General features: G+C 48.4%; 1 protein-coding gene across 2 annotated transcripts in view; it reads left to right on the top strand.

The window, feature by feature from the left end:
- Positions 1-13,187, top strand: part of CACNA1H (calcium voltage-gated channel subunit alpha1 H) — a 120,768-nt gene that overhangs the window by 19,921 nt on the left and 87,660 nt on the right. For both annotated transcript variants that reach the window (XM_032703854.1, XM_032703853.1), the window contains exon 7: positions 1,624-1,939. In XM_032703854.1, coding sequence (XP_032559745.1) covers positions 1,624-1,939 — 316 coding nt within the window. The remainder of the gene's footprint in view (positions 1-1,623; positions 1,940-13,187) is intronic.

Raw genomic sequence — 13,187 nt, 5'->3', positions numbered from 1 at the left:
CCCAATTTGTTCCTCTTGCCTATTCCCGAGGCTGGATTAACTCTCAACACCCATCTCAAGTAATTCATTGATGGAAGAGAACCAAATTCCCCAGGAAAGTTGCTCAGGGCTGATTTCCCCTCAGCTCTGCCCTGCAGCAATTGTTCTCTGCTTATCACTGAGTGACTCCTGCTTGACTCAAGGGTTTTGGGGAGCAGTTTCAAACAGTTTTATGGAATAACACTGGTTTGGCACCAGTTAGAGCTGAATTTATTCAATAGAAAGGTGCATTCAGAAACAGATAAAAATAGAGCTGTCCTGTCTTGAAGAATTACCTGTTTATCTTCTCCCCACATCTTGCTTGGTTGGGTAATTTGTGTGGTGCCTTTCCCTTATCTCCCGATGATTATGGGGCATCTGAGATCCCTGCAGCTCTGAAAAGTGGATAAAGCAGTGGATAAAGTCAGCTCTAGGGCAATGCACCTTCCCATTTTGAGCAGTGCTTCAGCAGGGAGTGCTGCTGGCTCTCACTAATGCTGAGCAAACAGCAGGAAAAGTCCTGGGCTCTGCCTGGTCCCTGATCTGGGGCAGCACTTGGGCAAAGCCACATCCCTGCCATGCTGCAGTGACAGCACTTGCTTATCTGGGCTGTAACAGAGCCATAAACTTTATCCAAGCCAATTAAATCAGAGATGCAGGAGGCACATGGTTCCCTTTAATGTGTCTTCCTTTTCTTATGGAAGTGCAGAAGGAATTCAGGGTGGCCTGGGGCTGGGTCTCTCCTTGTGGAAGTTCAGCTCCCTCATCAGAGACATGCTGAGGGGCACATTTGTTGGAAAGCTGCTTTGCCATCAGTTGTTCTGAGCATCAGAAGAGTTACCTTAAAATCCTTACATGCAAACAAAAACTTCCTGAGATTTTTGGGAAGTGCTGCCGGGATCTTCTGTCTGAACCCTCTCGTTTCACACTTTCAACTGCCCTGTTTGGGTGGGGAAACTCAGGTTGATCTTTAAGTGGAAGATCACTGGTGCCTTACAGGATGGAAAAGGCTTTGTAGATGATTTTAGGGGCTGGTATCTCACAGAATCACAGGACGTGCTGGGCTGGAAGAGACCCACAAGGATCATCCAGTCCAACCCTCAGCCCTGCACAGAACCATTCCCAAGAGTCACCCCCTGTGCCCCAGAGGATCATCCAAACCCTCCTGGAGCTCTGGCAGCCTTGGGGCTGTGCCCACTGCCCTGGGGAGCCTGGGCAGTGCCCAACCACCCTCTGGGGGAAGAACCTTTTCCTGAGATCCAACCTGACCCTGCCCTGACACAGCTCCAGCCCTTCCCTGGCTGCTGTCCCTGGTCCCCCCAGAGCAGAGCTCAGTCCCTGCCCCTCCTCTGCCCCTGCCCAGGAAGCTGTACCTGCAATGAGGTTTCCCCTCAGCCTCCTCTTCTCCAGCTGAACACCCCAAGTGCCCTCAGTGTCCTCACACGGCTTCATCTCATCTGGGACTTGCTGTCCCCAGTCTGGTGGGGCTGAGGGGCAAAGGAGAGAGAACCCACCCAAGCCAGGGACAGAAAACAGCACCTTTTGCTGCTGCTGAAACAAGGGATGAATCACTCCCTCTCATTTCTCCCTTTCTTCCCCCTCCAGGACCTACAACCTGACCTTCCTGCACCCCTACTACCGCACGGACGAGGCGGAGGAGAACCCCTTCATCTGCTCGTCGCACCGGGAGAACGGGATGCAGAAGTGCTCCAACATCCCAAACAGGAAGGAGTACAAGGTGGAGTGCACCTTGAGCATGGACTCCTACACCCCCAGTTTGTACCACCCCGACTCCAGCAGCAGGAATTCCTGCATAAACTGGAACCAGTATTACAACGTGTGCATGGCGGGGGACGTGAACCCGCACAACGGAGCTATCAATTTTGATAACATTGGATATGCCTGGATAGCTATTTTTCAGGTAGGATTCTCCCAGATCATTTGGTTTCTCTGTTTCTGTTGGGTTTGTCATCTTTTTGCTTGGAGAGGTTTTCATAAACACCTCTGAGGAGAGAGGAATTTGTACATGAGTGAAACTGTGAATAGAGACACGTGGGGTAAAATTGCACAAATGGTGCAATTTGGAGAGAATAACTTTTTTTTTTTTTTTGGTGCATTTTAGAAGAGGAGGAGAATAATTCTTGAGGCAGGGAAAGGTAGGGCAAGTTGTGGCTCTGCAAATCAGCTAAATCCCAGGGATTTTTGGGAGTAGGGCCTTTATTGCATCAGGAAACTGAGAGTGTTGTTGAAGTTCTTAAGCAAGATTTAATTTCCTTCTAAAATGCATAAACCTGATGATGTGAGTTAGGCCTGATTCTAGAATTACAGGATGATACTAGTGAGCATGGTGTGCTGGAAGGAGGAGAAAGCTGTTCTGGCCAGAACACCTGTGAGGAGATGCTGCTCACATGGAATTTGAGCCTCTCTTGATCCACGCCTTTACAGCTCTTCACTACAGACCAAAGTGCTTCTGGCTCAGACTGGGGGAGCCTTTACAGGTGGCAAAACACTCCAGCAACTGAAGTGTTCTCAAAGCATTTGTAGCTCTGGAACACTGGAGAGCTCATCCACACAGTGCAGAGGCTCTGGTCTCCTAGGGCTGCCCAATTTGAAATGATCCATCTATTGTTTTCCATTTTTAATTGGCAATTTCTGGTTTTAACACATTTCTTTGCTCTTGGCTGGATGCTCCGTTTTATTTAGCCCTCCTGAAGTGCAGGTGACATCTATTCCTGAAGGAGAAAAGAACTCTCCTTGTAGTTTTGTTAATGATGAATAATTACTCATTCAGAGCTCTACATTTAATTTATGAATTTCCTTCCAGTTTCATATTACACCATGAACTTTAATAACTTCCAGTTTTCACCTGGGAGTTGCAAAGCAGTGAATGTTTGCTCTGAGCATCTTGTCTGCTCTCTGCTGTCGCAGCAGCTCACCTTGGATCTCACTGCTGGTGGTTCAGAGGCTTAGAACCAGATCCAGAAGGGCTCAGGCAGATCCCAAATCTCTACGAGGCTGTTTGTGAAAATGCTTTGATTCTTTCCTGGAGTTGGTGTGTCAAGAGAGGAGCTGCTGACTGGTGATGAGTGTTGGATAAAGGAAAGAGGAAAATCAAAGTAGGTGGGACTCTGGCTGCTCTGGAATTCTGCTTTTCCTCCAGTTCTTTGGCAGAGCTGATGGATGTGCCCAGGAGGTCCTGTCTGACTCCCACCACGGGCACCAATGTTCTTGCAGGGAGAGGGCAGAGGACAATGGATTGTGCCAGGGCATTGAGGATGACCAGGAGCTTCCTTTTGACCTCCAGAGCCTTTTTTGCAGGCTGCAGGTTTTCCTTTCACCTTGGGATTTTGTTTCCTCGGCCTGAAAATGTGCAGCTTTAACTCTGAGAAGGACAAACCAGCCCCAGGAGAGGTTTCAGCTGATTCCTTTGGGCAGAACAGAGTGTCTGGCAAGGTTGGATATTGTATCCATAGATCATTTTGGCAGCTGCCAAGAGGTTTATGATTGGGTTTAGTGCTTCTTAGGCCAACCAAATGCTGGAGAGGATTTCCAGCCTCAAATTCTTGTTATGTCTTTATTCCTTTTAGAACCAAGGGCTCATTTTTAGAAGCTGGAAACGCTGTAACTCCAGGTAAAAAGGCAACTGCTGGGAGCAAGGTGCTTGCTTAACTGGGGTGTGGAAAGAGTAAATCATGACTGCAGGAGGTGAGATGCTAAATCAAAACAATTGCTGTGAGCAGAGAACATTTAACAAATAAAGCTATTGAGCTGTGCTCTCATTACATTTAATAGTTGAAGCTGGGGAGCACCAGGTCAGCAGTTAGATGAGGCCTCAAAGTAAGTAGTGCAGAAAGTACAACTGATGGGTTTAGTGGCTCAGGAGCTTCCCTGTGAATTGGTGTGGAATTACTGGCAGAAAGCACTTGGATGAGACAGGCCCAACTGTCCTGATCCATTATTCTGCAGGATAATGAATCCGTGGTGCTTCGCAGGAGTTATAGTGTGGAGTGTGAACCTTGAGGTCTGGCAAACCTCCAGTGGGTATCGGGGCAAGCTGAGGACACAGCTGGATGGAGCATCCCTTGGGATTTGTCCCAAATGAGGTGGAAATCTGGTTGGTTTGTTCAGCCTGGAAAAGTGGTGGCTTCGGGGTGACCTGATTGTGGCCTTGCAGTGCCTGAAGGAGCTACAGGACAGATGGAGAGAGACTATTTCCAAGGGCCTGGAGTGACAGGACAAGGGGGAACAGCTTCACACTGCTAGAGGGCAGGGTTAGATGGGATAGTGGGAAGGAATTCCCCCTGTGAGAGTGGTGAGGCCCTGGCACAGGTTGCCCAGAGAAGCTGTGGCTGCCCCATCCCTGGAAGTGTCCCAGGTCAGGTTGGACAGGGCTTGGAGCAACCTGGGCTAGTGGAAGGTGTCCCTGCCCATGGCAGGGGGTGGAACAAGATGAGCTTTAATTCTGTGATTCTAAGATCTAGTGTGTTTTAAGAGCTGGAAGATTCCAAGCACAGTGGCTGCAGGTCATGCCCAAGAGTCTCCAAGGGCACAGGTTGGTGTTGTTCAGACCACAGGCAAACCAAACCAAAAGCAGGTTTTTGCCAGGGAAATCTGAAAGTCTCTGCTCCAGAACATGCTGCAAGTGGTGCTCCAAGGTAACAGGAGGGACAGGCTCACTCAGCTGCCAGGACTGGGATTCCAGCAGCCAAGCTGAAAGACATTTCCCTCCATGGAGGTGATCCTGAACTTGCAGGTGGCAGCAGGACACACTGAACAGTGAAATGAGCTGTTGACCTTCCAAGTGGAAGAGTAAGCCAGAGGCACCAGACAGGAGAACAACCCGGTGCAAATCAAAACATCTAAAAGTAATAAAGGCAATGGCTGCACGTCTGGGTGTTGGGAAGGACAATAATTCCTTATGTAATCCTGCAAATGATTCATGTCTTGGTTCCCCTCATTTGTTGTGTAATAAGCTAATTCGTGTATATATTTGTTACGAAGGCACGTTCGATGGCAAATTATGTGAACTAATTAGCTTATTACAGAATAAATGAAAGGAGATGGAACCTAAATTAACTGTGAGGTTTGGCATGATATTAAGATCCCTTTATTGCACATGAATTTCAGCCACAGCAATATGAGCAGTAATTACAGGTACTGTTGTCACGCTCTGGATGATGAATTACCCACCTAACCAAAGTCCAATTTAATTGGAATTACTGACACTCTCAATGGAGCCACCAAAGCCCTGCCACCTTCTACCAGCAGCCTTGGGGTGGCCAGGCCTGAATGCAGAAATATTGGCCTGGGTTTTGGGTGGCCGAGTTTGGGAAGAGGAGATGATTTCAGCTGCTTTGAAAATCACAGAACCATCACTTGGATGATTCTGTGTATGATTTGTAGGAAAGCAGGACCTGTACGAGCACTTTACAGTGCTTTTGGCAAAACTAGTTGGAGGAACAATAACCATCAGCAAGGCAGAACCAAGAGGAGATGAAGGGAACACGCTGCTCCTCTGGATGTGGTTGGTAGGACTGAGCCTTGAGAGCAAATGTGTCAGAAAAAATTACATGGACGTTTCAGGAAGTGTCTGTGTGATTCAGGAAATGTCCATCCAACGCAAGAGAGATTAGTCTGGCAATTCAGAGGGGCTGGGACTCGGCTGGTGCTGCTGAGTGACCTTTCCTGTGGCGTCTTCCTCACATGTATTTGGGAAGCAATTGCAATTTTAAAGGGCTTCCTTAATGAAGGACCCTCTTGGAATGAGTCCCTGGGAGCAGCTCTCAGATTCGAGCTCCTGTTGTTCTGAGCACATGTTGCCTCTCCGAGGTTTTGCTTAGGAAGACATCCCAGTGAACGAGTTAATCAAGTCATCCAAGGAACACAGCTCCAGCCCCGGCGAGGGCATTCTCAGAGGACACTCCTGCAGTGAGCAGCCCCCATCCTGCTGTCAGGGAGAAGACAAACCCTGGTTGTGTGCAGGAGAGCTGGAGACAGCCCAGCAGGCACACGGCACGACATGAATGCCCAAGGAAGGAAAAGCTGGATCACCTTCCAAGGAAAGTTGTCCGGAAAAGAGCGGCATGAAAGAAACCGTCGGCTGCTGCAAGAGCTCAGGGTGTTCTGGGGTGGAGAGCTCCTGGCACCTGGGCTCACCAAAGCTATGAAGGTGTCACATCCACAAAGGTGGGGGTGACCAGCTCAGGAGAGAGAACACGTTTGGGGTGGGAAAGTAGGGAATTGCTTCCACCCAATTCCTCCTTCATTTGTCCTCCGGTGGACACATCCCTCCAGAGGCAGTGGCAGAGCAGGTGTGACAGCTGGCAGTGACAGCCTGTGCTGCACAGAGAGCCCTCTTGTCTGCATGGGAAGGTACCTCTTCCGTGCTCCAGCCTGTCAGAAAAGCCCCTGGGAGCTTGTGGAAGCTGTCTCACTCCAATCAAGGATTTGTTCATCCTGACCTGGTGTTCTGTGCTGACGAGGAGCTCGTTTTGTCTCCGTGGTGCTGACTCTGCACCCCAGCCAGCTGAGCAGGTACAGAGCTTGGGGGAGATCTCAGCTTTGGAAAGACAAAGGCTCATTTGTCTCCTTTCACTGTCATGTGGTACCCTGATCTGTTCCACAGCCATTGCCCACTTCACATTGTGTCGGCTGCTGCTGGTGATTGAAATCCTTCCCTGAGGGTTCCTTTATCACCTGGAAATCTTTCAGCTAAAACTCTGCTGGGAAGGATATCTTCTGTTTAAGTTAAAGTAAAAATTGTGTGTTCTTCAATGCACTTCTGCTGTGGCCAAACACAAGAATGAGCTCGAGGTCCCTCCTTGTCTGTGCTGTCACTCAGCCAAGAAAGGATCTTGTCTGAGGAGATGGGAAGCACAAACCTCCAATCTGAGACCTACTGGCAGGACAGGATTGGCAGGGGCATTCTTAGAATCACAGATGGTTTGGGTTGGAAGGGACCTTTAAAGCCCATCCAGTGCCACCCCCTGCCATGGGCAGGGACACCTTCCACTAGCCCAGGTTGCTCCAAGCCCTGTCCAACCTGGCCTTGGACACTTCCAGGGATGGGGCAGCCACAGCTTCTCTGTCAGTTTGAAGCCATCCCCCCCTTATCCTATTCCTCTGGGATCCTACTTAGTCTACTTCCTCCTGGCTGGGCTGTCACTCAGATATTAAAGAGGACCTTTTTGGGGTCCTGTGTCTCCTTTGCTGGGACCTCAGGACACCTCAGCCAAGCTCTTTACAAAATTCCAGCTCAGGAAGTGTTTCCCCAATTGTCCAAGGATCCTAGAAATGCTCTTGCTTGCCTGTCTGCTGCAACCTCTGTTCTCCCACTTCCAGTAGTCTTTAAAAATTTTGAGGAAGAGCCAAAAGACACTGGAGCAGAAGGAAAAGGGTCTGAGGTTTCCAACTGCAGTTGTGTTTGTGTGTGCAGTGTAGTTTTTAGCCCTGTTTTTAGAAGGAGCTGTCACAGTGGGTGCCCATGTTTTCAGTGCTCATTGAGTACATAGTTTTTTGGCCAAAAGGACTTTTTTTGTCAAATGGTTCATTCTTTAAATCAGAGATATGTGTCACCAATGCTTATCTGTGCTGGATTTGGCAAGAAAATAGTTCTAAGCTTTTCATTTCCACTGCTTCAGGATGATGCTTTGTCACTCAACTTGAATCTGGTTTAGATCACTGAAAATATTTCCCTCTAAATCGTGGGGTTCGAGTTTTGTTGGTGTTGCCTTTTTTTTTTTAATTTGGTCAGCCAAATAAACATCACTTTCTGCACTTGAAGAGCTTTCATGCTGAACAACCAATCTAAAAATATCCAGCCCTTTTAAAGCATCTCCGAGTGTGCTTCCAAGAGGATTAGTTGCTTTTGGAAAATCTCCTTCATTTTGAAGGTTAGAAGGAATTGTCCCGAATAGAACAAGTCAGAGAGGCCACCTTGATCCCTGCTGTGGTGCACTAACCTGGGGGTGTTGGAGGGACCCAGAAAACCTTCTGCAGCCTCTGTAGTTTTGGAAGAGTTTCACCCTGCCTCTGTGGTGGATTCTTGTGTTCAGAGTAGGAAGAGGGGTGTCTTCAGCAAGCCATGACCTAAACTGGAGTCCAGTGAGGTGATGAGAAAGCTGCTGGTCCTGAAGTACATCAACAACTGACCCCAGGGAATGGCTGGAGCTGTGCCAGGGCAGAGTCAGGTTGGATCTCAGCAAAAGGTTCTTCCCCCAGAGGGTGGTTGGCACTGCCCAGGCTCCCCAGGGCAGTGGGCACAGCACCAAGGCTGCCAGAGCTCCAGGAGGGTTTGGATGATCCTCTGGGGCACAGGGTGTGACTCTTGGGGATGGTTCTGTGCAGGGCTGAGGGTTGGACTGGATGATCCTTGTGGGTCCCTTCCAACTCAGGATGTTCTAGAGGTCTGTAGTTCTTACGGGGAAATCTTGGTTTGGTTTGATTGCCCCAAACCTGCTCCATGATCAGCTGCTGCTGCTGAACCTTGTTCTGTGAGCTTGGGAGAGACTCCTGTGCTGAGCCAAAGGTTCAGCTCCTTCACCCTCATGTCCCAGACTGTGAGCTCTTGGATCCATCCAGGAGAACAAGATACACCCCCACACACTCTGATTAGTGTGAATGAGTAAAGTTCAGGCACTTGGACACCTGAAATGTGTTTGGTGTTATAGTTCTGCACAGGGGGCTCCCTCTGTGGACCCTTTGCCTAATAATCTCTAATATATAATTTAAACAAGTTGTGAGATACACTCATCTATGAGCAAGGATCTCAGTCTGGCTTTAGTGCCCTTGACCTCGTTGCAAACTCTCATCTTTCAGCTTTGCTCTGCTATAAAACTCTGATTTATGGGGCTCTCTCCCACAATGGACTCGTCACTGCTGAAGCTAAACAGTTACATACGTTCCCTGTGCAAAAGATACTTTACACAAACAGTGGAGACGGAGGCTAATTATGCCAGTAAATCAAACCTCATGAATATGGACTGAGGTGGGATTTGTCAGAAGCAGCAGTTGTCTGAAATCAGTTGTCTGAAATTGGGAGGTTTTTGCTGCCAGATGAGGATCTTGCATTATTTAGCGTGAAACAGCAACAACAACTCACCTTCATTTTGTAGCAAAACCTGGGTGTTTGCTGGTTTTAAGCCCACAGCTACACTTTCTTGTGGTTTTGGGCCACCAACAACAGCATCTCACTTTATTACACACTTTATTGTACACTTTGCTTTTCACGATCCACTGAGAACTGGTAGCGCTGACCAGGGATTGCATTTATGGGGAACAAATTTGAGAGGTCAGGAGTCCAAGACATGCAAAGATGCCCAGTTTCCTTTTTTTTCTGTCTTCAGAGCTACTTTTTAGAGCAGATTCATGCTTTGCAAGACTCTCAGTTTATAGAGAAATGGCTACAGTGAGCAAGCCCTCGAAGTGAAAGGAAAAGCATCTGTTCAGAGGACATTACTCAGTGTAATAAAACCTGTTGTTCTGACCACTGAGGTTACTTAACAAGATGTTTCATGAGGAAATAATTAAAATTGTGAGGTTGACTTCAAAAATAGTGAATTGATGATCTGCCAAGCACTCTGCCTGTGGAATACTCTTGTTATTCACTGGGCAGTGCTTGGGAGCCAAATCAATGTGCCCGAGAGGGCAGAACCCAGAGATAAAGAGCCTTTCAGAAATGGATGCTAAAGGCCTTATAGAACTTACTGAAACCATCATAGTAATTAATAGCTCTCACAATTTATAGCATTGGATCTTGTCTCGATAAAGTTTATAAAAATAGCACATGAAAAGGCCCTGCAGCAGGGCCTGGGGAGTGACAAGGTAAAGAGTAAATAAACCCAAACGAGCACAGCAGAACCCAGGGTTGCTGTTGGGCTCAGGGTGATTGGTTTTGATGCAGATAATGCCCATCTTTCCCCAAAGGACTCAATTTAGGCTGAAGCAAAAGGTGGCTGAGCACAAATTATAGCTGTCAGTCAAGGTGAAGACTTGAAATGGCTTGGAAGCACTTGGGTCTCTCTGTTGTGTCTGGATCACTTCCTGCCTCAGCCAGACACCGGGAGTGCCTGAAATTCTGGGATCAGGAGGAATTCCTGCTGGCCAGAGCTGGGCTTTGTGGAGCGCTCAGTGAAGGCTGAGCTGTTGATTTTGGTCCCAGGCTTAGGGGAGGCTGTCGATACAAATGAAGTTGGTTCAAGTAATTACGGGAGTGAAACGTTGCCCCGAGGAAGCTCCAGGGCTGAGCTGCGGCTTCGTGTGCTCTGCCTTCAGTTCTCACCTGTTCAGCTCCACTTCTCACAGTCGCTTTCCCAACTCTCCTCCATTGATTAGTGGCACCTCGAGGTTAATTCCGAGCTGCAGCAGCCCCTCTGGCACCAGCCATTAGTGCCTTCTAATCCTCAGTAATTCGGTGTTTGACTTGGCTCATTGAAACAGTTCGGGTTGGAGTTCGGGTGGGTTTTTTCCCCCTGGATGGTTCTTTTTTTCTTTTTTTTTTTTTTTATTTTTTTAAATGACAGTAAAGCAAAAAATAACCTGCTCTTGAATCGGCTGTAGCCAAGAACTTGCAAAAATTTTGGCAGAGCTCAAAGACAAGGATTTTTATGATGAAAACTTCTCGACATAATAAAAGAAATTGTTCTGTGAAGTAACCCCAGAAAAAACAATGTAAACCTACTGTCTCCCTGGGAGCAATGAGGAGGTCTGAGTTAATTGCCAGCATCTTTAATCTCCATCTCCCTTGTGATTTTCACTCTGGAGGTTCAGATTGACTCTGATTAGCTCGACTAGAAGACCTGATTCTGTCCCCAGTTACGCTGCTGTAAATCAGACGAGCATCTTTATTACAACTGATGAAATTGTTGTGGCATGAGCAAAGCAGGAGGGTCAGAATCACAGAAGACTTAAAAATAAATCTGATTGTCCACTCTCATCCTGTTCATGTTAGTGGGGTGATCGGGGAGTGCCTGACTGGTGTCCAAGCCAGAGATCGATGAAGTTAAAATTGTCTTTATGTTCACCTGGGTGAGGTTTTTATTAAATTCTTGCAGTGATAGGAGAGAGGATCAGACATAAGACTGGGGGCTTTAGTAGTTGCCCTCATGGGTGTTAATGGGAGAGAAATGATTTATCCCATCCCTGCCCACGGTGTGTGAGAGGTGAAGAACTGAACAAGCAGGGAAGGAGAATCAGCCTGAGCATCATACAGGGCCTCCAGTGGATTGGAGAACAGCTCTGTACTCTGCCCAGCCCGGGCCACTGAAGGCAAAAATCCTTTCCCCAGGCTGGGGAGACATCTGCAGTTTTGGGATATATATGAGGAAGATCTGAAGCCATTAGAGAGTGTCCAGAGGAGGGACATGAGGATGGGGAAGGGCCTGGATTTGAAGCCATGTGAGGACACTGAATGCACTTGATGTGTTCAGCTGGAGAAGAGAAGGCTGAGGGGAGACCTCACTGCAGTTACAACTTCCTGGAGAGGGGCAGAGGAGGGGCAGGGACTGAGCTCTGCTCTGGGGGGACCAGGGACAGGACCCAGGGAATGGCTGGAGCTGTGTCAGGACAGGGTCAGGTTGGATCTCAGGAAAAGGTTCTTCCCCCAGAGGGTGGCTGGGCACTGACCAGGCTCCCCAGGGCAGTGGGCACAGCCCCAAGGCTGCCAGAGCTCAAGGGGCATTTGGATGATCCTCTGGGGCACAGGGTGTGACTCTTGGGGATGGTTCTGTGCAGGGCTGAGGGTTGGACTGGATGATCCTTGTGGGTCCCTTCCAGCTCAGCGTGTCCTGTGATCTCCTCTCCCGCTGGGTCTGCAGCACAATCAGAGCCAGCACACCCCTCCAGCACAACTGTGCCAATCATCTTAATGGAATCTTTCAGCCATTTCCCTGCAGCTGCCAATATTGGTGCCACGTACCTTGCACATCTTTTTCATCAGAGCTGAATTAGGAAACATGTTCTTGCCGTCTTATCTCCGAGGATAAATAATTGTGTGTTGCATTTATTGGAGGCTTTGAACTGGTACATTTGGAGATGCTGTTTAATGTGACTCTCTGTGAACAACCACGGCTTGAACAGAATTTAATTACTGAGAATGGATTGCTGAGATTGGAAGGCACAAGAAAGGTGCTCGAGGTCTTTGGAAGACATCTCCAAAGGGCTTGGAAGGCCAAATGCTGGAGGTGCAGTCAAGTGGATTAATCAAACTGGAAAGTGAAGAGAGGAGGAAGTCATTTCTGCTTAGTGAAATAGGTGAGATTGCAGTCAGGGTGCCCCAAGGGAGGAACAGCAGGCAAAGCAAGGCTGGAAAAATATACCCATGTTCTTGGGAGAGTGGTGAGAGCTGCTGGATTTCCCTCTGACTTCATGGAATCCCAGAATGGTTTGGGTTGGAAGGGACCTTAAGGAACACCCAGTTCTACCCCCTACCATGGCAGGGACACCTTCCACTATCCCAGGTTGCTCCAAGCCCTGTCCAACCTGGCCTTGAACACTTCCAGGGATGGGACATCCACAAGTTCATCTGGTCTGAGAATTAAGTGTGTGGGATCAAAGTGTGCAGTGCAGCAGTGAAGCTTGTGCAGATGCTTTTGTCTGAGTTCCAAAAATAGTTGGGAGAGTTATGTTTGTGGTGTATAAACCAGCTGTTGGCAGGTTCAGGTGGTCTGGTTCCCATTTACACCAGTACTTGCTGGGGATGTGCAGTGAAAACATCCCCGGGAAGTTGTTTGGAGCACTTGAAAGGGCAGCAAGGAAGAAGCCCCAGCAAAGCAAGAATCAGGCTGGAAAAATCCCAGACCCTGTTCCAGACCAGACAGGTGGCTGTGCCTGTGTGTTGTCCTGCATTTCTCCAGAGCTCCCTGATTAGAAAAAGCAGGCGGATGTCTGTGATCCCTCTCTCCTCCAGGACTGCTGCTGCTCCCTAATCCCGGCAGCTCCAGGATCCTTCCCCTTGGTACTGCTGCCTTTATACTGGATGGTGAGGCCCAGAATGAACCCCCAGAGATGTCAAACAGGAGAACAAAAGCCCAGAGGTCTGTTTATGCCTCCTGTATCCCCTTGCTTTACAAGTGAGTAGTAAATAATGCAAGTTCTAATTACGTCTTAAATATTCGCAGAGCAGGATGAGCGTTCTGAGCCCTCCGGAGGAGAAACCTGGCATGTTGATTGAT

This window comes from Chiroxiphia lanceolata, chromosome 16, assembly GCF_009829145.1.
Source record: "Chiroxiphia lanceolata isolate bChiLan1 chromosome 16, bChiLan1.pri, whole genome shotgun sequence".
NCBI classification, from domain to species: Eukaryota; Metazoa; Chordata; class Aves; order Passeriformes; family Pipridae; genus Chiroxiphia; species Chiroxiphia lanceolata.
This window is presented reverse-complemented; position numbering and strand designations above follow the sequence as displayed.